Source organism: Denticeps clupeoides, chromosome 6 (assembly GCF_900700375.1).
Source record: "Denticeps clupeoides chromosome 6, fDenClu1.1, whole genome shotgun sequence".
In the NCBI taxonomy this organism is placed as follows: domain Eukaryota; kingdom Metazoa; phylum Chordata; class Actinopteri; order Clupeiformes; family Denticipitidae; genus Denticeps; species Denticeps clupeoides.
In genome coordinates, this window is record NC_041712.1 from 6,001,763 (window position 1) to 6,028,363 (window position 26,601).

General features: G+C 42.9%; 4 protein-coding genes across 5 annotated transcripts; 3 read left to right on the forward strand and 1 right to left on the reverse strand.

Moving 5' to 3' along the window:
* Positions 1-1,176: 1,176 nt before the first annotated feature.
* slbp2 (stem-loop binding protein 2) lies at positions 1,177-3,395 on the reverse strand. 2 transcript variants are annotated; one of them, XM_028984434.1, is made up of 8 exons: positions 3,307-3,395; positions 3,063-3,179; positions 2,892-2,969; positions 2,575-2,658; positions 2,345-2,491; positions 2,059-2,226; positions 1,818-1,977; positions 1,177-1,725 (listed from the first exon to the last, which is right to left on the reverse strand). In XM_028984434.1, exons 1-8 carry the CDS (start codon positions 3,351-3,353, stop codon positions 1,543-1,545), a joined length of 984 nt encoding a protein of 327 aa, XP_028840267.1. In that variant the 5' UTR covers positions 3,354-3,395; the 3' UTR covers positions 1,177-1,542. The 2 variants fall into 2 exon arrangements, with proteins under 2 accessions (XP_028840267.1, XP_028840265.1); XM_028984432.1 differs by having other exon boundaries at positions 2,892-2,972.
* An 870-nt stretch (positions 3,396-4,265) lies between these two features.
* zmat2 (zinc finger, matrin-type 2) lies at positions 4,266-6,361 on the forward strand. Its single transcript, XM_028984104.1, has 6 exons — positions 4,266-4,409; positions 4,675-4,765; positions 5,077-5,200; positions 5,327-5,400; positions 5,695-5,840; positions 5,963-6,361. Exons 1-6 carry the CDS (start codon positions 4,392-4,394, stop codon positions 6,104-6,106), a joined length of 597 nt encoding a protein of 198 aa, XP_028839937.1. The 5' UTR covers positions 4,266-4,391; the 3' UTR covers positions 6,107-6,361.
* Positions 6,362-9,475: 3,114 nt separating this feature from the next.
* Positions 9,476-16,056, forward strand: lcp2a (lymphocyte cytosolic protein 2a). The gene is made up of 20 exons (XM_028983780.1): positions 9,476-10,050; positions 10,393-10,461; positions 10,708-10,754; positions 11,329-11,394; positions 11,478-11,506; positions 11,591-11,634; positions 11,768-11,966; positions 12,060-12,151; positions 12,749-12,827; positions 12,930-13,012; positions 13,148-13,167; positions 13,623-13,727; positions 13,883-13,898; positions 14,019-14,028; positions 14,123-14,225; positions 14,461-14,516; positions 14,603-14,670; positions 15,032-15,106; positions 15,218-15,373; positions 15,699-16,056. Exons 1-20 carry the CDS (start codon positions 9,973-9,975, stop codon positions 15,825-15,827), a joined length of 1,524 nt encoding a protein of 507 aa, XP_028839613.1. The 5' UTR covers positions 9,476-9,972; the 3' UTR covers positions 15,828-16,056.
* A 951-nt stretch (positions 16,057-17,007) lies between these two features.
* On the forward strand, positions 17,008-18,803 carry LOC114792810 (forkhead box protein I1-ema-like). Its single transcript, XM_028984263.1, has 2 exons — positions 17,008-17,747; positions 17,831-18,803. The coding sequence occupies exons 1-2, from the start codon at positions 17,150-17,152 to the stop codon at positions 18,391-18,393; spliced, it is 1,161 nt and encodes a 386-aa protein (XP_028840096.1). The 5' UTR covers positions 17,008-17,149; the 3' UTR covers positions 18,394-18,803.
* The last annotated feature ends 7,798 nt before the right edge of the window (positions 18,804-26,601 follow it).

Sequence of the window (26,601 nt, forward strand, 5' to 3'; positions counted from 1 at the left end):
CCCGGCCTGCAAACTGTCATCTTCGTAATATCAATCTCCTCCATCCTTCCTTCACCCTCCATGCTGCTTCAGTCTAGTCACTTCTGCTTTGGTTTATTGTAACTCCCTAATTTATGGTTTACCTTACAAAACTCCACAGGTTTCGGACCTGCGGTAATCTGTATCATACAGGCAGTAGTTGGTCTAGCAGGTAAGGAAACTGACCCGTAATCAGGAGGCTGCTCCCCTGGCGCCTTTCATGGCTGCCCACTGCTCACCAAGGGTGATGGTTACAAGCAGAGGACACATTTCGTTGTGCACCGTGTGCTGTTTCACAAAGACAAACACTTCACTAGAACTCTATCAAATAATTACCATTCTGCAACAACTCCACTGGCTCCCGGCTGAGTCAAGTTGAATTCAAAATGATTCTGTTAGCGTTTGAGGCCAAATTGGTCAGACCTTTTTCAGGTTGCAACTCCCTCTCATACACCCAGATCCTTGGTTCATTTGAATGTGGCTGGTTACCTCTATAGGGAACAGAGCAGTTCTCCCTCAGTCTCTGCTGCCTAGTGCCTGCTACAACTGGGGAGTCTCACTCTAGTCTCATTACTGCCAGTCTAACATTTTAGGTTTGTTTATCTGGAAACTAAAGCTGTTAAAATAAAAAAAAAAAAAAAAAATTCCCCCTCAGAGCAAAATTATTCAGGAGAGCGTAGTTCGAGTGATTCATTCATTCCTCCCTCTGGATGACGCTCAACTGAACTGAGAAATGAACAAATGGTTCAGGAAGTTCCTTTAAAAGATGTGTTTCTCTTGCGAAGTTCAGTCTATTGAATGATTTAACATTGCTGAGTGACAAACACTGGATTGTTAAAATAAATACATTTTAAACCTCAGTAATACATATATTTTTTTACATATAAAATACTGGCAGCTACAAAACAGGTGTAGAACGTTCGCATCCCACACGATTCGGTGACTAGGTGGTGTTCAGAATGCGGCCATTTAAGGACCTAGCTGCAATACCCCCACTAATCTACATTTGCATCAATCCATGTTCTAGTAGCGTTTCATATTATCTTTATTAGATTAGAATCACACATTTTACAGTGACAAATGAAAACAAAAAAACACTGACAGTATCACAGTCGATCAAAATTCTGTTTTTACAAAAACAGTGAGAACAGGGACAGAATGTAGACAGTGTTTAAAAGGGCACAAAACAGTTTGGATAACCATATTTCCAGTCTTCTCCAAATGGGCCAAGTAAGTGCAGGACCAGTTGCAATAAAACACAAACGGGGGGGAAGAGAAAAAGTGTAACAAACCGAAGTTAATATAGTGAAAAGGGGAGCAGTGCAAGCTTACCTTCTTTCCAACTGAAGGTACCCTCTCTGGAGAGCTCTGTGTATTTGTTAGATATTGCTTGAACAAAGTTTCATACCAACATAAAACCTGTGCATAATGTGCTAGACTACTTAAATAGGAAGTGAGTGGTCCAGGTTTCAGCCAAGTCAACGCCAGCTTCACAAGCCTTTGACATTTCCAGATGAAGCATGATCAGTATGGTCTCCACATTAGAGGTTCACTTTGAAAAGGCACCTGCTGCTGGGAGAGATCTTTTGCCTCTAGAAGGAACCGTAGCCATCCAAGTACGTTCTCCTCTGCTGTTAGCTCACTATTAAAGGAGTAGCCCAAGCCGGGCTGAAGAGGGTCTACCTTTGAGCCAAACGAGTAATCCTTCTGGAAGACAAATTTAGAAGGAGTGAGTCAGATGACATTAGCAAACAAGCCCAACAATGTACAATAAATTATAATAAAAGCAAAAAACTTACTTGTTGAGCACAAGCTGTGTTCCAAATGCTGGTTGCCATTTCCGCAGACTGAGAGGTCAATGGTGCTCTAAAATCCAAAGTCATTTCCAACTCTTCACCCTTTCTGCCTTCCTCCCCTTCTTCATGCAACTTCGTATTCATTTGCTCAAGCATGCCCTGCCTGTGTGCAGGAAGTAGACCACAGTTCGTTTTTAAGAGTACTACAGTACAAAACGTTCAGGATGACCAGAGACTTGCTTACAGTTGGTCAACAGGGTCTTGTCCCTCTGCATCAGTCTGGGACGCATTCGGTGGATCCCAAGCATGCAAAGCCCGTCGCCAGAGTCGTACTTGCATATCCCAAGACCTTCTACTATATTTGCGATATTTATTCGGAGTAACTGGATGCAATCCAGGGATTCGTAGACGCCTAGCAAATATGGCAGGTGAGCAAGTGATTGATTAGAACTCCCCCAGATCAGAAGATCATAAAAACACCACTTTCAGATAGAAATGGATCAAATGCACACCATTCATTTTATTCTTACCTGGGCACCTGCTGCAGATAATTCTGATACCCCTGGGTGTTCTTGCCATACTGAATCTGTTTCTGACGACGTTTCAGAACAGATTCGCTGGTTTCAAAGCGTAATGAGTCAAGGTTACGAGGCGACCAACGTAGCCCAGAGGGAGATCTTTAAAGATAGAGGATAAGCATCAATGGGGTATGCATGGACTCCATTTAAAAATTAAATAAATAACTATACATGGTCTTGACCTGTTGATACAATCAATGTCTTCTGTTCCAACCGCAACATTGGCAGTAGAGATCTTCAAGATGCATCGCTCAAGAATGGAGGGCCTAAATATAAAGACGACAACATTTAATACAGGAGGTAAACAAGTTCATTAAAAAAAAAAAAGGGTGAACTGAACAAAACTAAAATTGATTCAAGAAGTAGATGGGAGTGGATTTAAATAGTATGCAATACTGTTACTTTTATCTAACTGGCAGCTTACAGATCCCAAAATAAATGAAATAAGAACAAATCACCAAAACCGGAAGTCTGCATGCTCAGAAGATGCATACGAGACCTGCGGGGCTTTTGCAAGGCAGCTGCAGGAACATCTTGCTCTCCGCTGAGAAAGGATGAACATGGACTTGCTCCAGAACTACTGATTTGAGCAAAAAGGACAAAAAAAATAAAATTAATTCAAACAAACAAACTCCACGACACACAAGATGGAGAATTCCTTCTATTTTACCTGACTAGTTGTTCATAGACCGAACTACAGCCAGGGAGCAGCCAAGGTTCTGGACTACATGGAGCAAGAGGTGTTCTTGGTTCCAGGACATTAGACCACATAGGCATTGTGCAGCCTCTGATATACACAAAAAAATATGTATGGTCAGATGTATTACAACCATTTGGTAACCCAGGACCCCCACACAGAACACACCTCCAGGTTGAGGTATAACAAAACTCTTATAACCCGCAAACATACAGACCTCGGGTCCAGGAGACTCTGAAGGGCACATTCCACCCGTGTTGACATACTGAGCTCTAGAGCAGCTACGCGAAACGACCGCCATGTTTCTTTCTTCCTCCTCTTATCAGGTTTAAATTAGCAACAGCTGACAGGGAGGGCGGGGTTACATCAATGGAGGGCGGGGTTATATCGCTAGAAGGCGGGGTTATATCGCTAGAGGGCGGTGTTTCCTTACACGTTTTGATTTTTGTCCATCATTCATAAACAGTACTTTAAACGTCAGTACTTTGAAAGTGGAGGCGTTTTGTCGCAAGATGCATCAAGTGTTTAGCCACGCGGCTATATTGTATTAGATGGAATTTCCTTTTCTCATACACGGTAGATCTTTGCGGATCTTTTCGAGCTATTTGCGGAGCTCGAACGGCCCCATCAGAAGGCAAACCACGTAATTATTATCATTGTGTGTAAACTCTGGTCGCGTAGATAATAAGCAAGTCTGCACAAAATTACGTAAATTTGCGCATTACTAAATGTTGCTATTTCTTGTTTGACCAAAGAAAGTGACACATGAAGAAAGCGACTATAGTGAAAGTGAAGTGATTGTCACACGTGATACACAGCACACAGTGAAATTTGTCCTCTGCATTTAACCCATCACCCTGAGTGAGCAGTGGGCAGCCATGACAAGCGCCCGGGGAGCAGTGTGTGGGGACGGTGCTTTGCTCAGTGGCACCTCAGTGGTACCTTGGCAGATCGGGATTCGAACCAGCAACCTTCTGATTACGGGGCCGCTTCCTTAACCACTAGTCCACCACATTATATACTGGTAGATTGACCGATAATAAATATAATGTTTGGCGGTATGGCTGTTATATAAATTAGGCGCATTTCGCGCGTAGTTCTGTCTGCGTTTCAGCTACACCTCCTTCAGAGGGCAACTTTATACATAATCTGTCCAAATGCTACACCCCGCGGAAGTCGCGCTAAAACAAGCGGCCTCGGCGACCCTGATCCGACTCTGTGACGTAACGGAACACGGCGGTGTCGCAAACCAGAGGACGCACGGCGAAGCGAAGCCACGACACCGCGGCGGCGTTTGCAGCAATGGCGTCGGGTAGCGGGGTAAGTGTGGGCCAGAAAAGGGTTTATTATTTTCTACAGACTGCATGCATTTAGAAATTTTGTAGCGATGCTCTGTAATGTTTTGTTTATTACTATAAAGCAGAGTTGTAGTCACACGCTTGAGAAATGCTCTGAAGTTGTTATTTAGCTAACATGTAGCATGTTAGCCGATCTGGCTTCTAGTTCCTTGGCACCATTTAACTGTGCTGTTTAATATATTTTATGGCCAGTTCACATGTGCTGACGCTTGGTTTCTCTCCTCCAGAGTAAAAATGACTTCAGACGCAAGTGGGATAAAGATGAGTACGAGCAGCTTGCTCAGAAGAGGCTTACGGAGGAGAGGGAGAAGAAAGATGGTGAGTGTTCAGAGCAGATGAAACACAAACGTTTAAAGAAATGACGCGTCACAGTTCAACTTTTTTTGTGTTTGTGGGAAATACTTTGAGATCTGACATACAAGATGCTGTTTTGCAATTTCACCCAGTAATTCTATGCATCCAGCGGGCCTCACTGAACAAAACACACTTTCATTTGTATACAAAAATATCAATATTTGATGTTTCCTTATCGATAAAATATCACAATACACTACTGTGTCGATATTTTCTAACAGCCCTAGTCCCATTGTTACTGTTGTTAAATACAGGCGTTTTTCTGCATTTATTAGGCAAGCCTCCACCTCCAGTTAAGCGCGAGATGCTGCGACATCGGGACTACAAGGTGGATCTGGAGTCGAAACTGGGAAAAACCATTGTCATCACAAAAACAACACCCCAAGCGGAGATGGGCGGGTACCGTACATATATAAATTAATTTTCTGAATTCTGTTGTTGATTAATGTTTTTTTTTTTTTATTATTGTTATTTGTGCTGAACCATATATCTTTCTTTCTCATTCTCACCCATTTTCATGTTAAGATACTACTGCAACGTGTGTGACTGTGTTGTGAAAGACTCTATTAACTTCTTGGATCATATCAATGGCAAAAAACGTAAGTGTTCACATAAAGTACTACATGGTTTTAGATATGGAGCTTTTATACTTGCGTTGCATAGTATGTTGGTGTAGTATGGTATGTGTATTCGTTTTTTGTTTCGGGATGAAGTGAGATCAGAACACAGTCCATTTTAGCTTTCAGTCACGCATAATCCTGTCAGGCAGAAATGATTTATCATTGCGAATTTCATTATTTGCTCAATTTTTTACGAAAAAATTGGGTCAGGTAGACACACAGACACTTCTGGTACTCTGAAAATCTACATTTCAATGTAACTTTGTTCTCCAGATCAGAGAAACCTGGGAATGTCGATGCGAGTAGAACGTTCTTCTTTGGACCAGGTGAAGAAACGGTTTGAGGTCAATAAGAAGAAACTGGAGGAGAAACAGAAGGAGTATGATTTTGAGGAACGAATGAAAGAGCTTCGAGAAGAGGTTTTTACATTAGTTGGTCTTTGTTTTTTTTATAGTACAGATATAGTTTTTTTTATAGTATAGATATAGTTCAATTCATATATTGAGTATGTTGAATAAATGTTCACTCATTTCTGATGCAGGAGGAGAAGGCCAAGGCTTACAAGAAGGAAAAGCAAAAGGAGAAGAAGCGAAAGGCTGAGGAGGATCTTAATTTTGAGGAGGATGATGAAATGGCTGCAGTCATGGGATTCTCAGGGTTTGGTTCTTCCAAGAAGGGCCACTGATATGAAAGCCCCTTCTGCAATTTGTCTGCCCCCAAATTGAGGATTTAAGGGCAGCAGATGCAGAAATCCCTTTTCCTCACTTAGAACCTGGACTCACCTGAATACATAATTGATGTCTAGTCACATTCTGGTTCAACGGATTTGTACATGGGCCTTTTTTCTTTTCTTTTTTATCTCAATAGTACATTAAGCCATTGTGCGTGCTTTATTTTGTAATTTAATTGCTATTTTATATTAAAGACTGAATTATGATAAGCTTTTTAGTGTTCATATTAGTTATTTAGTAAAACTCATTATATCAAGTTGTATCAATTCAGAATCCACCTTACATGCACAGGTGTTAATGTGTAACATTACCTGCTGTCAGAAATGCTAAACCTTCCATGAAATGAGTCTGTGCCAGCTATAATTGCCCTTCTACACCCTAATTTCCCAGAGGCCTTTCCTGCTGAAAACAAGCACTCGGGGGTGTAAAGGGCTTTTTTCTACCATGGGTGCTGTGAACAGCTGGTCACGTTGTGGCAATTACAACACAATTAAGATATCATGATTTATGTATGTGTAAGCTTTTTCCCCAAAAAACTGAAGGGAAAACATTGATGGCAAACTAAATTTGTTTGTTCACATTACAGGTTTGATTTTTTTTTTGGGAAGCTGTAAATTATCTTTTGGTAAGTGTGTGTGCTCCTGTGACCACCTGAGGGCAGTGTGTGTGTGTGGGGGTACATTTCCTTACTCAGGTGGCAGAAACCGCTACAATGTGGACATTGTCACATGACATTGCTGCTTCTCTGACTGTCTCTTCTGAGCAATCTGAATCTGGAAAAGGACTGCATTTGTATGCCCCCCCCAACTTGCAGTTATTAGTACACTGCAACTTTTTTTATTCTAAACTCATTTTTTGTGTGTAGACTAAACGCCTGCTTCATGCTCCAGCTGAGTAAAAGTAACATGTGAATGGAAACTGGTTTAGATGCTCTGTATGACAGCAACATAAATTGCAAAAAAGATCAAATATGCATCCATCTAAAATACAAATCTGCACAGTCTGACCGTTTGACAGGTTTATGCGCCATCTCTATTTTGAAAGTTTATTGCACCTCAGTTGAATGTTACAGCAGATGATGTCTACGGGGGGTGGGGTCCTTCTTTTGGAGTCAGCCAGTGGCAGCGTGCTCGAGGGAGGGATGCTGCACCCTCACTGTTCTCTTCTGTGCCGCTGGGTAGGTCAGGAGATCGCTGTTCCTGAGCGGGGGCTGAGGAAGTGATGCCTGCCACCTGATGGCAGATGTGTGTGACCCAGGTGAGTTCAGGCAATATGTTGGACTTCAAGGAACCTAAAGCTCTCAGCTTCCCTGCGTATGCAGATGTAACTGCTTGATGTCCTTGATTTCCTGACGTCCATTACTGATTTCTTTGGCTTTGGTGACACCATACTGTTAAATGGCCTCCCTGTAGACATCAGGCATGGTCTGATGTCAGGCCTATAAAGTGCAGCCTGACTTCTGACTGCCTCAAATTAATCAGGATAGCATTGCTGCTTTTTTTTTTTTTTTTTTTTTTTTTACTAATCTAAATAATCGAGTCACATTTTACTAAAGGAAGGATCTCTCTTCAAAAAATTATTTTGCATAAATCACGTGATTTTTGCAGTCTGGAGGAATCGATGTTCTGGAGTTCTGCAATAGACTTTTGTATTTGCTAAATCAATCATTGCTTGGGAAGAAAGAACATTTATAATAAGAAATATGTTTTTTCAAAGTCTAATGGAAGAATAATGGTTCTTATAAGACATACCTTTAATCAATTTTATTTTTTAAGATTTCTTTTTTGAATTGCGAGCTCCCATGTAACTGCATTTATTATGTAATAATTGGTGAGGCATTGCTCAATAAAATACATATTTCATCACAATTCTGAAAGCTGCTTGTATGAGGAGATGTCCTAATCTCTAGCACCTCTTTCACACCTCGCCATTCACTTGAAAAATGGTTCCGCTGCATGCATCGTCGATCCCCACTCCTACACTACCCCCACAACTTTTCTTCAGGAAGTGGAAACAACCGAGCTGTGCCTGAGCCGACAATTGCATTTTGCATAAGCATGCAGGCATGCAGGGTTCTGGTAAAAAAAAAAAAAAAAATCTTTTGTGACACTTGTCCCCCAGGGACGACCTTCATTCCATTGCTTCACAGCTTCTTAAGACTTCTTATGAACAGATCATGTTTTATATATTGTGTAAAAGCTAGATTCATGCGAGGGCTATCTTCGATTTTTCCGTATAATCTAGGTTCACTGTTTACCACTGTAGGTGTTCACCCCGCATTCACCCATTTTCTTGCCGACTGATGTGGACGATGTCAAAAATAAACCCATACATTTCACCCACCCCCACCCCAAACAACCCAAAAGAACGATTACAAAACAGAACAGATTTTTTTCCATCCAGGTCTGTCACAATGATTTTCGTGTTCATCTGAATGAGTTGACGTATTACATTGACTTTTCAATGGTTTCCAGTTTATCAAAATATCATATGTACACTCCAATAATAATATACACAAAAAGTCATGCTTCAGCATCACAGCCAATGCAGCACAGTGTTTATTTATTACCACGATGTATTATGAAGTGAGCAATGTAAGAAGTTAAAACTGGACTCAAAATGGCACTTTCAAGTCTGAGTTGCTCCAGGGGGGGACTGTCCCTGTAACTACTGATTGTAAATCGCTCTGGATAAGGGCGTCTGATAAATGCTGTAAATGTAATGTCATAGCATCTGTCATTCCCAGCATTCCTTTCAGCCAGTCCAAATGCCCAGGTCAGAAACAAATTGTGGTGTAATGTGAAAAACCATACAGCCAGTGCAGATATGACTTCTTAAATCAACCACGTGAGCGGTTAAATGAATAACTGTTCCTAGACCATTTCTCTGCGCTTCTTTGAATCATTTTCCGGTCATACAAGTGACCTCAAGCGTTCAAACAGCCATTGGCGGCCCAGATCGATCTGCAGGCATTCTCAGGCCCATCTCGCACTGACCACAAGTTCGACTTCATGGTATGTGGTAAAGCCAACGTTGCACATCAGGCGAGAAGCACTACTTCCCCACAGTTCTGGTGATTCTTTTTTTTTTTTTTTTGATAGTTCCAAACCTTTGTAGCGCCAGTGAACCCCTTTATATTTAGCATGACAAAGTGTTTTTTTTTTTTTTAAAGAGAATTGCATGTTTGTACGTAAACATTCGGCCTCATTAGGACCTAAGTAAGAGTGAGGTCTTGAAGAATAAAGAATAAAGAAGAAACATCTTGACTTAGATTTTTCTTTTAAAGGGGTTGTACTTCCCCTATTAGCCACCACTGTCATCAACAGGAAGCACAAGAGGAAGTCAGTTTCATTCTTTCTTTCCTCAGAATTTCACTTAGCACCGCGGTCCTGTGCAATTATCTTCTGGTTCACCAAAACGTCTCTGGACAACCGTCTGGATTTCAGAGGCTCTTTGGACTCGGCACATCACCGCAGGGGCCTGAAGAGGAAACGGGCGAATAGTATCTTTGGGCCGCCTCGTTTGACATTTTCGGGCAAACATGGCGCAATGTCTCCCGTTTACTCTGCATTTTGATCTGTAACCCTCCTACATGGTGAGTATAAAAGTGCCTTGTGACTTTTCTTTTGACTTACTTGAAGCCCGGCTCACTGGTGTGAAGCGAGTGGAGCAGCGCGGCCAAGGGAACCACTTTTGACAAGCTTCTAAGGACAGGAATGTCCGCGAGGATCTAACCTGCCGGAGGACAAGCTTCTTAACACTTTGGATTTCCTTTTGTGGATTTTCTTCGTTGACTGAAACTGAGGGACATTCAGAAACCATGAGTTTCGACTACATTCCGACCAGGTCAGAGGTCATGAACTGGAATCCCCCTCGACTGGCAGACTATTTGAAACGGGTGAGGGCCTGTACCCAGTGTACATGTAGCTGACTGGATGGAAAACATGTCTGATTGCATATGTGACTGTGATGTAGTGCCTTGTCCTTGCATAGCCTCAATACTGAACCTAACTTAGAATTTTTTTTTAAAGATACCATTCTGAATTGTAGGGGAAACACATGGAAGGATAGTATAGACGCCTCCCAATTTCCTGTTTGAGGTGTCAAATTTTGGCACAAGTCTCAACTCTATTCAGGATCTCTCTTTCACAGCTCATATGTATAAAATATACACTGTAATGTTGGGGGCCAGTGGGAAATGACCGTTTCTGTTGCAACATTATTTGTCATTTGTCTGCAGTCTCAGCGGGATCTAGCAGGCTGCGACAAAGTTGTCATCATCAACAACATCAGCGGACCGAGATTCCTGGTGCGTACGGTGCCTTCGGAACACGACACAACAGCTTTTCTATTTTCTGAAGCTGTTGTTACAGTAGGTCATGTGACATGACACACATATGGCAGTTTGTGGTGCAGGCTCCTGTTGTGGAATTGTAAGAGCTTCTTCTTCTTGTGCGTGCTTCTAGTCAAGGCATATTAGATCCTGTTAATTAAGATCGGCCATGAAAGCTTGCAAAGAGGCCTGATTTTCTTTCATTTTCTTTCTCCCCTGCAGAATATGTCAGACAATGACCTGCAAAAATTCCCTAAACTCCAAGCACCGTGAGTATTTGCACACACACTGGTACTCTACTCGTCTCTGGAGGAAAAGTGTTCTGCAGAGATAAATGGAACACTAACTTGTATCTGAAGGCAGGAACTACGGAGATCATGGGCGTTACAGGGAGAGAGTTGGGAAGAGCCCTTGTGGCGCAGTTGTAATTGAGTTAATATTCAGAACTGGCTAATTTTAGCAAGATGAGCACAAAGCAGAATAAACACAGAGTTCGACTGTCACCACATCCTGCCTAAAAAGGGGCGTGAAATGGAACACCGTTGTCTCAGCCCACAACTGTTGTGCAGTTTGATGCTCTTTTTACTGTGAGAAACTGTCCAACTAACAACCCCACTATAATAATAATAATAATAACAGCACACTGTCCTACATTTTTATGAATTTTCACTGCTTTAAAATTAAAATGCTGAAAAGTCACTCAGCTTCTCACTCACTCAAAGGGCTCAGTTTCGATGGTTTTTCTTTTAATCGTGTAGTGCTATGGCATTTTTTCCACAACTAACTCCTTGATCTGTGGTTACTGTGAGTATTTAGCCCTGTGGTTTCATGTTTCGTGTGCAGTCTGATATCTCGAATTTGCTGTGAGATCAACAAGAAAGAGGAGAAGAGGGGATTCTTTCAAACGAGGTAAGAATACTCTGCTTTTGTTCTATAATTTTTGAAGAACATGTTGGATCATATTGATCACATCTCATTTTTTTTTTATATAGAACAAAAGCACCAAAGTATACAGAGAGAGGTATGGGTAATACTTCATGTATGTATGAACTTATTATGAATTACCGAATTGACAGCCCACTACCCTTCTCTTATTATTTTGTAGAAATAGCACAAGATGATCCAGTGGGATGGGATCCTGAAGAGTTTGTAAGTTAAATTAATTTTGATCATGTGTTGTTAAACATGTTGTTTATCTTTATTGATGGACCTGGGACCAAGATTGCATTCCATATCTGTATGTTACTACTACATAACGACATATAATTATTCTCATATGTAGGATGACAGCGATGACTATGAGAACCCAAACTTGGACGATGATGATGAAGATAATGCAGAAAGTGACTATGAGTCTCCAACTGAAGACGCAGAAGGTGAAGTTCATTCTGATGACAGCTATGAGCTGCCACCGTCAGAGCCCAGTGGGACCCAGATCCTTCCTGCCAAACCTTCCTGTATGGGTGAAGGCGACTATATTGGTACAAATCAGAACCCTGAATTCTTATGTTTCATTTGATTTGCCGAGTTTTGACATGGATTAAGATTTTCATGCATGTGTTTGCATTGCTTAGACAACAACCATTCCCGAGGTAAAAACCAGCCTCCTGTGCCACCAGAGCGCCCAGGCGTAGGTCCACCACAGCCAGCCCCGGTTCACCACAGTGTAAGCATTATAACCCTGAACACTTGTCTATCCTCGTATCTACTTTGTCTCGTTTTCCTTTTAATGTGTTTCTAAATAGCACCAAAAATAGGTTTCAGTTCATATTTCAGTACAATAGAAAATTATGAGACGCAAAGTCGCATCTCTATGCTTTATCTATCTGTGCCATTGCCATTGGGCGATCACAGCAGTCATGAATCCAGCCCGATTGACTAGAGCTCCATAAGAGAGCCCTCACTCTGCGGTCCAGCTCACCCCAAACCATCTCGATTGGGTTCAGGTCCGGTGACTGTGGTGGCCAGGTCTCAACTTTTTGTTAAGTACATAACTCCACATGTTTATTCATAGTTTTGATGCCTTCAATGAGAATCTACCAATGTAAATGGTCAAGAAAATAAAGAAAACACATTGAATGCGAAGGTTTGTCCAAACGTTTGGCCTGTACTGTATATGTGTGTGTGTGTATATATATATATATGTGTGTGTGTGTGTACACATACGTACCTGTAGTACACACACTGATATATATTTGTTGGCAAATGATGTTGACCATAGTCCATCATTAACATTGTAATGTTATCCATTCATTCTCTACAGCTTCTGTCACACCCCGGCCCCAGGAGGGACCAGTCCCCCCAGAGACCAAGCAGGCCCACAACAAAGCATGCTCCTCCATGTATGTCTCCTCTGGCATGTTTGTTCACTTGACTCTCTGTTTCTGTGATGTAGCGTGTACCTTTCGTTAATCATTCACACCCCCCCCCTTCCCTAAAACAAGTACAAGGCGGGGCTCTGGCTTCAGCACCTGTCGCTCCTCGCGTTGACCGCACTAAAAAACCAAGCAGCGCTCCGAATGACCGCGTGAGTGCATATCTGTCCCTTCCATCTCAGGCCGCTATGTTTATGTGTTATGCAACATTTGTTTCTCGGTGTAGCCATAGCAAGAACAATTACTACATGTAGGATTCATGTTATTCTCCTTCTCCTTCTTCACAGTCTCTTACACCATCGAGAAGGTAAATATTTCTCTTCTATCTCTGCCCCTTTATTTTCTTTACATTTAAATAAGTACGGAATAGCATATAGAAGCGAGGAGTGACCCCGGTGACCTGCCAGGTGGAGTTCAGCGTAGATCAGCGACACAGCGCCATGGTGTAGCATCACCATCGGTTATACAACTTTATTTTGGCTGTTGTAACAATAAAACAAAATCTCTGATCTCACTGCTCCTGTGTCACCGTGAATGGTGGAAGGAGGTGGAATGGAATTTAACGAGCTGTATCATGATGCAAGTACCATGACGTACAATGGCGGGCTGTTCCTGTGCGATGTATAAGTAATATCTTGGCAAGGCAAGGTTCCACGGAATAAATTGGAATCGAGATTAGCAATTAATTGACGGAAACTGGCAAGTGATAACAAGTAGATTTCCATTAATACCAGTTACCCGGTAACAAATGCTGTTATTCAGACCCCCAGCTGCAGAGGAGCCACCAAGATTCCCCAAACCTCCTCTGCCAGTGCCAGTGGTGACAAGAAGTTCCTCCTCAGTGGGCCAGTCTCAGCCAAACAAAAGGTCATTTTTTTATTAATGGTTCAAACATGCTGCTTCAAAATAGTTTTTGCATATATATGAACTTATTATGAATGACCCTTCTCTTCTTATTGCTCTGCAACCTGAATTGTATGGTCCGTATGAGAAAGGAGTTTATTTTGTGATTTTCTCTGCAGACATGGAGCTGAGGAGGTATGGCACATCTTCAGACCTTGGTGCCAAAAAATGAAAAATAGTTTTAAAAACAACGCAAATGCACAACTAACAAAATATTTTGCCATTGTTTCTTTTTTTTTTTACTTTATTTTACAGTCTGACAGAGGTACGTTTTTTTTCCTGTCAAGTTGCCTTTGTTTATTCATTCAGAATAAACCATCGCACGCTGTGGCCAACCAAGGTGTCTTTCATTTTGGTAGGAATGGGGCGTGGCAACATGCTGGGGATCAACACATTTCCTCTGGCATCAAGGAACCCGTCTCCTCGGCCGACACGGCATGGATCCTCCTTACGTCATGATGGGTGGGTAACATCCATCATGGCCTACCGGTCCCGTAATCAGAAGGTTGCCGGTTCGAATCCCGATCCGCTGTCATGGCCGCCCACTGCTCACCAAGGGTGATGGTTAAATGCAGTGTGCTGTGCTGCGGTGTCTCACAGTGACAATCGCTTCACTTTTCTGTAAAGAGGCCGGACATTAAAAGCCACTCGGCTGTGAAGAGTTGTCGGTAAAATGTGGACTGTGATTTGTCGGCAGGACGCATCCGGATGTCGGTCCTGGAACCAGATTGCTCTCATCCCGTCTACAGGAGGGTAAGTGTGGTGTCACCTTTACCGGTGTGGCGTTTAGTTGCCGGACCAGTCCGTGGCTCTAAATCACTCTCTGTCCCCGATTAAAGCCATGAATTCAAGAGCCAGTACAAGGAGTCCGTCCAGGCAGCAGCCGAGAGCGGTGGACTCGGCACAGGTGAGCCAGACGCTTTACTGTTGCAGTATCTAGAGAAATGGAGGGAAAGAAGGGTGGAGGGTGGCAGCCTGTATTGTCCAGCAGGAGGCGCCACCACACAGCACATTTCTGTCTTTTTGCCCTGCAGTATTTACACACTAACAACTATCATCTCAGTACATTTTTCTTTTGTATATTAAATTAATATTACATCAACTTAATGTGTATAATTGATTGGCAGTAAATAATCTGTCACATTGTTTCCCTGCTTGCCCGCGTTATTTTCTTCGGTTCTGAAGAATGATGGTATTTCTGTGGTGAGTGAAAGAACCAGATCACCACGGAAGGAAAACCGCGTGTCTGTGTCTTAATGCCTGCACAGGGAATGGATCCCGCATGGTATGTGGGTCAGGTGACGCGGGGTCAGGCGGAGGGGAGTCTGAGGAGGGTGAACATGGTGAGTTTTTTACTGCCAACAGTCAAAATTTCCAGCGTCACCTGATAGTTCGGGAGGGGGGGGGGGTGTAAAAAGAAAAGATGTAAACAGGTCGGATGCGATCCGTTTCAGGACGGGGCGTTTCTGGTGCGAGACAGCTCCAAGGGCTCCGTCGCCCAGCCCTACACGCTCATGGTCCTCTACCAGCAGAAGGTCTACAACATCCAAATCCGATACAACGACGAACAAGGAGTCTTCCAGCTCGGCACCGGCCTTAAAGTCTCAGTGGTACCTTTAATATACTCGCACGCCCATGTGGCACGGTTCAGACGTAGGAAAACGGGGCTCGAACTCAGAAAACTGAGGCCGCAGAGACATTTCTCACACTCTTGCATATTTGGACATGGGCTGCACTTCAGGACTTTTTTGGCATTGTGCTTAATTTCCTCCTTTATGCAAGAATATTTCCCTATAATCCAGTTTTGTGTGTGGATGTAGTTATTTTGCGCTTTGTTTTCTGAGTACAAGTCCTTTCCTGCTTCATGAACTAGCTGTTGTCTGACAAACGGAGTCACTTCCCAACCCGTGACGTTGTGGGAATTCTGTGCGGCAGGAGTTCCAGCAGGTCGGTGGGATCATCGAGCACCACAGGGAGATGCCGCTTCTCCTGATTGATGCGAAGAACCGTGGGGCAGGAGGGCAGCAGAAGCAGTGTGCACTGACTCACCCTGCCGGGTGGTGATCCCGCGCGCGGCCTGTCCACACTGCGCTGTGGACGGGGAGCCCTCAGACCTCCGCATTTTTTACTTTTGGGTTTGTTTTTTTGTCCACTTGCACGAGCAATAGTCTCATAACAGAAGAAAAAGATGCTTCAGTTTCAAACTGCAACTCTCAAACAAACTCTGTAACTTTTTTGCTGACATGACCATGATACAGAATCAATTCACAATAAAAAAAATATTTTAAACCCCCCTTGTGATGCTGGACTGGTCAATAACAGTATTTCTTTTGTTCATTATGGGAACTTTAGAAATGGCCAAAACTTCTCTGGTTACATATTCTGTCTGTTTTATAAAAAAGTTGTTTCTCCTGATCTAGTTTTACATGTTACATTCATACATTCATTCTGGGAAACGTGCAAATAAATAACCTGCAGTGACGCGAATAATGGCGCCCGTGAGAAAGGTGCAGGATCGCTGCAGGTCCGGACTTATGCAAATGATGAGAATTATTCTCCCACTTCGACTGTTTACACAAAGGACGTGGTTGCGGATCCGTGGGAATCTTTATAAATGTCGAGAGATCCTAAAAAAAACGCACCTTGGATGAAGTAAATGAAGAGTTACGGGGAACGGAGTGGAACAGTAAGAACGCCGCGGCGGCCTTTTACAGTTGGGGTTCGGCGCGTGTTGGAGCTCCGGGGCATCTCATTCTGATGTAAATCGTGGAAGATCCACCACCAAACCCCCACAGCACGCCGAGAGGGGAAGTTCTGCACCTAAACGCCTGGAACAAAACGCCTCAACACAACATAAAAACAATCGAATATAATCTAGTATATAAACTCAATTCTTTAGCATGCCTTTTACATTTTACAATAAAAAACTTTATTTCATACATAAGTAAAGTAAAAAAAAAAAAAAAATTAAAAAAAAAAAAAATAAATAAATATATATATATATATATATATGTGTGTGTGTGTGTGTGTGTGTGTGTGTGTGTGTGTGTGTGTGTGTGTGTGTGTGTGTGTGCCAGTTTGACTGATGTCATTCCTGACTGAATGACAGATCTGTCATATACCTGCAAGGTTTTTGTGGCAGCGTATTAAAAAAAAAAAATTCTCACCACAGCAAATGAGATTCCACCACACAATGCTTCTTTGGAGGAAACAAATGAGGTGTGATGCTGCAGTGGGACAGCCAATCAGGGGGACAGAGGCGTCGCCGGGCTTGTATAAATTGTCCAGGTACAACAGGTGGCAGTTTGTGACGCACCTCCTGCCGAATCCGCCCGTGCTGGACACACCGGAGGGAACAGAGGAGCGCGAGAGAGCGAGCGGTCAGAATGACATCATTCGTGCCGCAGAGTGCCTCACCCCCGCAAGGTGGACCTCAGTTCCAGAGCCTGGGACCTCAGGAGCCACAAGAGTTCAGCCTCTACAGCGACAGTTTCTACAGCCCTCCGTCCCTGCCGAGCCCTCAGCAGACCATCCCCTCCGCTTACGAGCTGGGGGACTACGCCAGTCCGGGTTCCAACCCGTACCTCTGGTTCAACAGTGCGGGCATGAACAATGTGCCTTATCTGGGAGGACCTCCAAGGACAGTAGGTGATCCCTTTGGGCCTCAACACTATGGGATGCCAAGGTCATACCTAGGTGCTGGTGGCCCAGGGGGTCCTGGAGGGGACCTGAGTTGGTTCTCCTTACCTACTCAGGAGGACCTAATGAAGCTGGTTAGGCCTCCCTACTCCTACTCGGCCCTTATTGCCATGGCCATACATGGAGCCCCAAACCGACGCCTCACCCTGAGCCAGATCTACCAGTACGTAGCTGACAACTTCCCCTTCTACAACAAGAGCAAGGCAGGCTGGCAGAATTCCATACGCCACAACCTCTCTCTCAACGACTGCTTCAAGAAGGTTCCACGAGATGATGATGATCCAGGTATGTATGTATTTTTGTACTTCCGTGTTTTGAAGGTTCTTTCTTGTACACTCAACACAACTGGTTCCTTTTGTCATCTCCAGGCAAGGGTAACTACTGGACCTTGGATCCCAACTGTGAAAAAATGTTTGATAATGGCAACTTCCGGCGCAAAAGAAAGAGAAAGTCAGACTCCCTGGCCAGTGACGTGGAGAACGGGGGTCACGCCACCTCCAACTCAGTGGAGTCCAGTCCCAAAAACCCCAGCCACCACCCTGATGCTCACAGCCCCTCAGAGCGGCAATCGTCTCCAGACCCCTCTGGTTCCTCCCCATGTCTCAGCAGCTTCTTGTCCCAGATGGCCGAGGTCTCGCCGAGCGACAGTGGCTTGAACAGGGGGGACGCTCTGCTCCGGCCCCTCCCCATGGCTCTGTCTCTGCACGGCTCACAGCGGGCCTCCCCAGCTGAGGGCTTTGGGTCGTTCTCTCCGAACGCCACCGTGCCTCAGTGGGAGGCGCAGCTGCCCCCACCGCCCGTCCTGTCCCCGTCTCCCACCCATTACACAGGGGGCTACAACGACTCCATCCTCAGCCAGTTCAGCAGCCACCTGTACCCCAGCGTGGACGCGGCCGGGCTGGTGTACCCGCAGGACGGCACCGAGGTGTGAGCCAGCGCCAAAACAGACAGCAGGCAAACTGACGCGCTACCAGAAGGAAGAGACGTGCCACCAGAGATTGCCCCAGATAAGGCCCTTAGGTGTTTTCCATCCAGCACGGGAATGGGCAGCTCAGGTGCAGATGGATGCAGGATCTCAGAAAACCACCTGACTCAGCGACTGAAACGTCGGCCCTTTTCCGATCCGCCCGTGTGTGAACGCTCCGGTTCTCTGCTCTCAGCCTCGGTTTGCTGACACAATCAAATTCCCGCCAAAGGACTGTTGGTTTACTGTTTTGTTTGAAGTGTTGGAGACTTAAATAAGACCACTGTAATAAGTACTACTGTGTTCTACTGTGAGCCTGAAAAAAAAGATAATTTATAAAAAAAAAATCTGATATAAATAATATGTACTGAAATGTATCCCATGAATTACAATGTAATATATTAACACGTTCTCTTTATTTGGTTATTTTATATTTTGCTACTGTTATATATTTATGTCATTTTTTTGAGGTTGGGAAATTGTACAATTATTGAACAATAAAATGCATAAAAGTCAAACTTGGCTGAATTTGCTTTTCCAAATGCTGGCTTTTTATCCTTGTAATATGAAATAATTTGGGATAAAGTGCTTAAATGCAGATACCAATCAAATGCAAATGCATTATGACACCCATGTTCCAATCTGATTTATGGCTGGATGAGACAGATTTGCTGTGCGGTGAGGACGAATCTATCTTCTATCATTACAGTCAATGAGCCACACTAAAGCAAGGACGGCTGGAATGAAGGGATCCGTTAAACACAGTCTGGCAGTACTCTGGGGTGGCGGGGGTTATTAAAACAGCATGAAACAGAACTCGTTTCTCAAGGTCTTTTAATACTCAGGACAGGGAACCCACACTCACCACGCCCTGCATTAAAAATACACAAATTCCCCCCAAAAGTGTGTTGCAATAAAGTGGGTAAGTTGACTGTTTTAGCCAATGGAATTATATCAGCATTAGGCAACATCACTGGGTGGGCTGATGCGTTAAAATTAAAATGTGTTAAAATTTACAGCTTTATACACAAGACATTTGAGTAGTTTACAAACTGTTGTGTGAAACATGAACTTAATATAGAACATAAACACGAATGAACAGATGTTTTACATTTAGTTAAAAATGTTATGCCCACCTTAAAAATAGGATAAACTCTTATGTCATGGTATGTGTATGAAGGTGACTCAAGCTGATGAAGAGGTTCTGACACTGATTTCTTTAAAAAAAAACCATAGGAACAAAGAGCAGTAAAACGAGTCTCTCAAACAATTCTGAAATGCTGAGGTCAGCGTGGGAAATGGTGAACCCCGTCTTTCCCTCTGACTTGGCACTGGACAAGACAAAGAAGAAGATGTAGTGTCACTCCAGAGATATGTGAGAAAATGGCAGTTATTTTTCCAGATCAGATTAGATTTGAGATTTTTAGCTTTCCCCAAAATATTCCCCAAATCTATAAGGGTGGAGGCTTGTCAAGATCCCCTCAAAGCTCCCCTCACCCCCAGCAAGAGCTCCTGTGCCATGTACTTACTATGTATACAGTTCAATTATCAATTATTGATGAAGATGTATTGTACATTATAGGACATCCTGTGTGACCTTTCCTATGAAATTCATTCCTTTCTGTGAGTTGGAAGCTCATCTACTCGCACTGAGTTTAAAACAAAAAGGTACTACAAAAAAGTTTTAATTGGCAAGGGAATATTTTGGGAAATGTATTTTATAATCTAAAGGCAGACTTTTAGTGAACCCTAAACTGTTATTAACTCGAATGAACTTGAATAAGCCGAATTGTGAATACAAGTGAAATAGTAAAAGTGAGTTGCAGTAAAGCCTTGAAGGCTGTCAGCTGAAGCCTCTTGAAAGGAACCTGCGCCAGGTTCTTCACCTGATGACCAGCACTGATACGCAGGGCATGTGCCGCGAAGTATCCTCCACCCCATCTCCAACAACTTTAAGACACACGTCTTCAAGGACGATATTTATTGACAAAACATCCCCACCCCGACTCCCTCTTAATATAGAAGAGCCAACTTGACAAACTGTTGTATGTGACAACAGTCAAAGTGTGCCTGGTGTTTGTAGTCATGTGCTGCACCAACTCTGCCCTGAAGACTTTTCAGGTCCATGTTAGGAACTGATAGGAGTTTTGGTGTCCAGTCTGCTAACCACTGAGGGTCGTTAAAAAATCTGCCAGCTTGATGCATGCGTCTGTTTAAGGCCCATTCACATGGTAGCAGAGTTAACGTTTACGTTGTATTTTTACCAGATACCAACCAGGACTCATTTATTCGCACCGTCTCTTTGTCTCAGCCAGAGTAAATCCAACAGGCAAATGAGCGCAAATTAAAGACTTCATAATTAGCTTTATCTGATGGACAGGAATGTGTCTGTAATGTCTGCGGGTCTCCTGTATAACAGCTGCCTGGGTCGAAGACCCGGCTCAATTATCAAACAGCTCGATCGTCGCTCGTTGTGCTTGTTAGCGAGGCGGTGCACTCACAAACATGGCATTCACTCTCTGGATACAAACGGAACATAATCGCCTCATTGGATGAACGTGCACTTTCACTCATTTCGAACTTGGAAAAAAAACTGTAAAAATAGAATGGATAACTATATTATTATACAATACCATACATATACATTGTACACATTTTTTATTCAGAGTGAGATGGAGCATCCTCACCAAAAAATGGATGCATTCTAACCCATTTTACACATATTTACAAGGTCACTTGTGAAGGTCACTGTATATGTAAGCCAATGGCCCATTCATCGAAATTTAACTGTTTATAACAGCAGTTTTGAAACTGTGTGTGTGTGTGTGTGTGTGTGTGTGTATGTTTAATTAATATTCATTATCTGGGCCACACATCTGAGTTAATTCCAACAGTAATTTGTCTTTTGGTGCACCACTAACCTCTGTATAATATCACTATCTCACTAGTGATGGGATTTTACCCGCGAGCAGGCATATTATGCGTAAGGCAATACTTACTTAACACATTTCGACCCGAGGCAGTATGTGGTACGACAAAATTATTGTAAACAAACACACAGATACAGTGGAAATAAAAAGCGTATACACGCCTGTTAAAATACAATCATTTTTTTTTTCAATTCAGTTGTACAGGTTATAGGTCAAATGAAAGGTGTGAAATTTCCTTGTGGCCTCGTTGATAAGCGTAGGGCAAGTTTAGAAACCCATTTGACGTGGTTCCTGTTAGTGATCAGGCAATTATTCAGCGCTAATGGTCCTTACAAAAAGACTCATGGCTTTAGTGTGATTGCTGCAATAAACCTGGACACGACTTTTTTATTAGCGGATGCATTGGGATCCACAATGCCCTGCAGGTAAATTTTCACCAGAACCCCCCTATGAACATCTGCTGGAATACAACAGTTTTTCCTCCACACCTGCACTCCCTCCACCGAGCTGGAGGGCGTCCTGAATTGAAGTGTCCATATCTCCTTCTCCCATCGTGGGCCTGTGTTTACAAATAGAGCTGCCCTATTCGGGCGGCATGTGTCAGTAAACACCAGGCACACTGACAGAACAAGAAACGGCCCGTCAGAACTACAAGAATTCCAACATGAGGAGAACGAGCTGCGATCTGTTGCGGCAATAAAGATGAAAGTGGCTTCCGCACGGAGGCATGGTGTTGAGTGAGTGACACATGTCATCGTTATCACATGATCAGGTTGTAGCAACGATTACGCGGCCCTTCTTCAGGCATTAGGGCCAGCGTTTGACTACTCTGCACTACTGTATGTGTTTTAACTGGCAGCGATTGTGACAGTGACGGCTGCTAAATTAGGTGTGGTGACACGCAGCAACAGGGGGGTTTCATCCAGATCCAAAATTTCTTTCACTCAACCAGTGAAAGAAGGGTGGAGACAAAGCACTTAAAGTAAAAGCTGAAATTGGTGGGAAAAGTTAATAATGGCGATGAGGTGGCTATATATGTCCTAACCCTCTTCCCCAAAAGCCAGTCAAAGGCATTAAAGGCAGCGTTATTGCACAGGCAGTGTGATATGGCAGAAAGATGTTCATTTGAAGAAAAGTAACACACCTTTTGGAATGTTTTCATTAGGCTCTCACTTTCATTTTTTTACTCCATGTTTCCCACTGGGCAGGGAAGAAAAATCCAAAATGTTGCCTACCTATCTCATGCAACACTGGCTCATATAAATGACTTTTGTTTGAGATTTCATTCTTTTTCTCTATTGTTTTCATTGCCATTTTCAGATCATTTTTTCAGCTGCATGTTGGCACCAGCTGTGGTGTGAAGTTTGCATTAATTTAAATAATTTGTAAAACATTCACCTACTGTAATATTTGGTTGAATGTACTTTGGTGAGAGTGGATATTTCACCACTCTTCAGAATTTATTTATTTATAATTTATAAAGCTGTTGATATATTGATTTGAAGCAGTCGACAAATTTGCAATTTTATTTCAGTTATTTCATCATGACTGACAGTTAGTGCCGTGATCTTGGATTTGAAAGCCTCGTCTGTACTCCTCCAAATTTTACTTATGAAAGGAATTAGTTGAGCTTGATAGTGTTGTTTTTGGAGCAGGGCCTGGCATTTTTTCATGTGCCTCGGTGTTAATGTTGAAAACATTTGGCAGGCATCTGAATGTGCCGACTGAGGATTTTCTCATGGACCCGGTAACACACTCGCCTATGAACCAGAAGACCCGGGTTCGAATCCCACTTACTACCATTGTGTCCCTGAGCAAGACACTTAACCCTAAGTTGCTCCAGGGGGACTGTCCCTGTAACTACTGATTGTAAGTCGCTCTGGATAAGGACGTCTGATAAATGCTGTAAATGTAAATGTAAATGTAAAAAAAAATAAAAAATCAATACTGAGATGGTTAAAGATGAACCACATGTTGAGTTTGACCCAAAATAACAAACAAACATGGAATGCATACATTAATATTAAGCATACGTCAATATTAAGCAGCATTAGGGCATTAGTATTTGATCAAAAATACCCAACATGATTCAAGGCATTAAATATGATATGTCTGCATGACCATAAGGTATATAAATATTAAATGTACCAAATACTGAAGTAAAACTTGAAGCATATCACATGTAGACACTGCAAAATGCTCCAGTGAGGCCAGAATGACACATGCCGTCCCAAGAAATGTTTAAGTAGTACTGAGTTTCAGTTGAAGACCGTGAAGTCATGTGACATGTGACTTCTCCCGAAAGACGTCACCAAGGCGTCAGGCTCTGCAAGGTCAGGCCATAGGGCATCATGCAGTAATCTGTCTTGTGTGGAGATTCAGCATCTGTAATCTGTAATATACTTGATTATACAGGAATGAAACCATGAAAGCACCATTGCTGTGCTGTGCATCAGCCACCCATAGCCACAGTCTCTGGCCAAAGCACCAGTCTGAATTGAAATCAGCCTTTGTTGAAAAACGACACACAGTTGATCAGATATAATATTTTTAATCGGCTTACATGAAATGAGGACTAACTCTTGGCCCAGTTAGTCCTCAACGCAGCAGTGACCATCATGCGGAATGTCAATTTTATGTTATGTTGCACACATCATCGCTACTTTTATCGAATATAAGCTACATACTGAACAGATACAAAAAGTAGATTTACAACAGGTGTGGAAAACACACACAAAGGGAGAAAATTTGTACATGTAGTCATGGGTCTGTGCCTTGAATGGATCTTAATGTTCCTGTCTAAGCCTGCCTTTTGTCGCGGTGGCTCATTAGACCCCTATTAACTGGCAGCCTACCCCTATGCAACCTCTACCAGTCACACTGGATTCATTTGCTTCGATGGGAGTCTGACAGACAATAGTGAAACAAACCAACTCACACACATGCATATGCAGAGGATTTCCATCTTCTGGGCCAAGGATTACGTTTGCGATGTACGGTAAGATTTAAGTCGCTGACGACAGAGAATGGCACTGGTTTACAGATCTTTCCGATATTCAAGAGACCAAGATGACTTCCCACCCAAACACAAAAACAGACAAATCGACTTAGTCATAATCCCACATCCTTTTCCCACACGTTGTAAACCACTGTCACACTTTATAGACAATATTCAGCATTCATCACTTTGCTGAACGAGACTGCAGGATTACACAGCACTAATCCAGCCTAAACAAGATCGCACTGTTGACCTGACATTTAGCAGTAAAGTTCATCATAGCGGTAAACGGTCATCATCGGTTTCATCATTAACTGTCATAAATTATCTCCAGAGTCCCACCAGCATGTCAGCAGATATTAATCCATCTTCCAACCACAACAGCAAGATCATTATCAAATATTACTACTTATTGTGATTATTGCATGATATAACACTTAAAAAGGAAGGATGAAAAGTAATTGATAAAGTGATGCATGTGTAATGAAGGTAAAAAAATACTGTAAAGGTCTGAGGGGACTTGTGGGGGACGGGTAGGGGACGGGTAGGGGACGGGTGGGGGAATTCTAATGTCATTATGAAGGGAATTCCAAATCATTACTCTCTGTCCTTGTCTTGTCTGTTGTCATTCATAATGTTGGTGATAACATCAAAATACAAAAGTGATAATGCCCTTATTCCCCAAATGAAGATAGCAGGCGAGATTAAAATCTATTTTTAAAAATGTGCTGATAACATGGCATCAAATTTTGAAAAAGGTAAATGTGAAAAGAATTGAAGCACCCCAGAAATATTTAAGGAGACAGGAAATCAAATAAAAAAAAACATCATAGGAAATATAGTGAAAAAATAAAGAAAAAAACTGCATTTGGGCTAAACCACAAAATGTATAATTAATAATATTCATCTTAAATAAAAACAGCCCTGGGTGCGGGTGAACCCATCAGGGGGTGCAGTCAACGACGCAGGTTCACAGTTAACCAGCACGTTGAATTTTGCTTTTGTCCTGTAATTGCTGCCACTGATGTGGATATAAAATACAGACACTTTGTACTTCTTGACGGTCTGCAGCAAGTCACCTTTCATGTGCAGATGGCTGTGGGGACGGGGAGGTTAATCTGGATGCTGTCTTGTCACCGGTATTTTATCAGGCATTATCAGTAGCAGTCTCCTATTGCACCCGTTACAAAAACAGATCTGAGCCGATCTGCGGAGGGGAAATTTTTCTGTGCATTCAGGTGTAAAGTGCAGGGGTTTATGAACTATGGGATGTCAGAGTGAGAGGTGGAACAAGCTTCCACAGGTCCGCAGAGAAAGGGGGGGACAAAAAAAGAAATAAAGAAAGAGAAGTGAGACGGGGAACAGGTTGCCCTAAGGCTGGCTTGCTGGCACTTAAAACCCTGTAACCTGAAGCGCGCGAACATGCACACACACACACACACACACACACAGAGAGAGAGAGAGAGAGAGAGAGACTCAATATCATGCTCCATTGGGAATAATTTTCGGGATTGGAGCTGTAATTTAAATTTCTTAAAATCATCCACTCTCACCCTACTCACACTACAAGAGAGAACTGCCCCATAACATTCCAGACCGTGATTCTCATAGCATTTGTATTTTGTGGTTAGAGCTGCTTTCATTTATATATAATCTCCCATATTCAACAGAAACAGGTTGAGAAAATGAGGCCTGTTCAGCTGTCACTGTCTGAATGGATTAAAATGCTTTGACTGGTTCAGCGTGGAACATCATGATTGCCTTCTTGAAGATGTGTTGGACGAAGGAAATGTGGAGCTTCCACGTACCTACCTGTTGCAGTGCAGACCATACGCATTTCATCGTGTAACAGTTTAGGTGTGTAACATTTTCACAAAAAAAGGTGTTGATTGGAACTCCATTTTGGCGAAAGTCAGGGGAAAAGTTACATTAACCCCGCTTTTGCAAAACGTGCTTTAGTACTTGGTGACAAATCTTTTGTTGGTAATCACAAGGTTTCTTGTAGTTGGCCACAAGGTATGTACGTATCTCAGGTGAGATATTTTCCCACTCCTCTTTTTCCTCTCCAAGTAATTTTCAATGCCGCTGGTTGAGGGGATGGTTCTCATCTAAGACTTGAAGATACATTGGCCCATCCATCCTCGCTTTGATGCGGTGCAGTGTTCCTGTCCCCTTGGCAGAAAAACTCCCCAAAGCATCATGTTTCCACCTCCATGTTCTTGGAGTCATAGGCAGCATTCCTCCTCA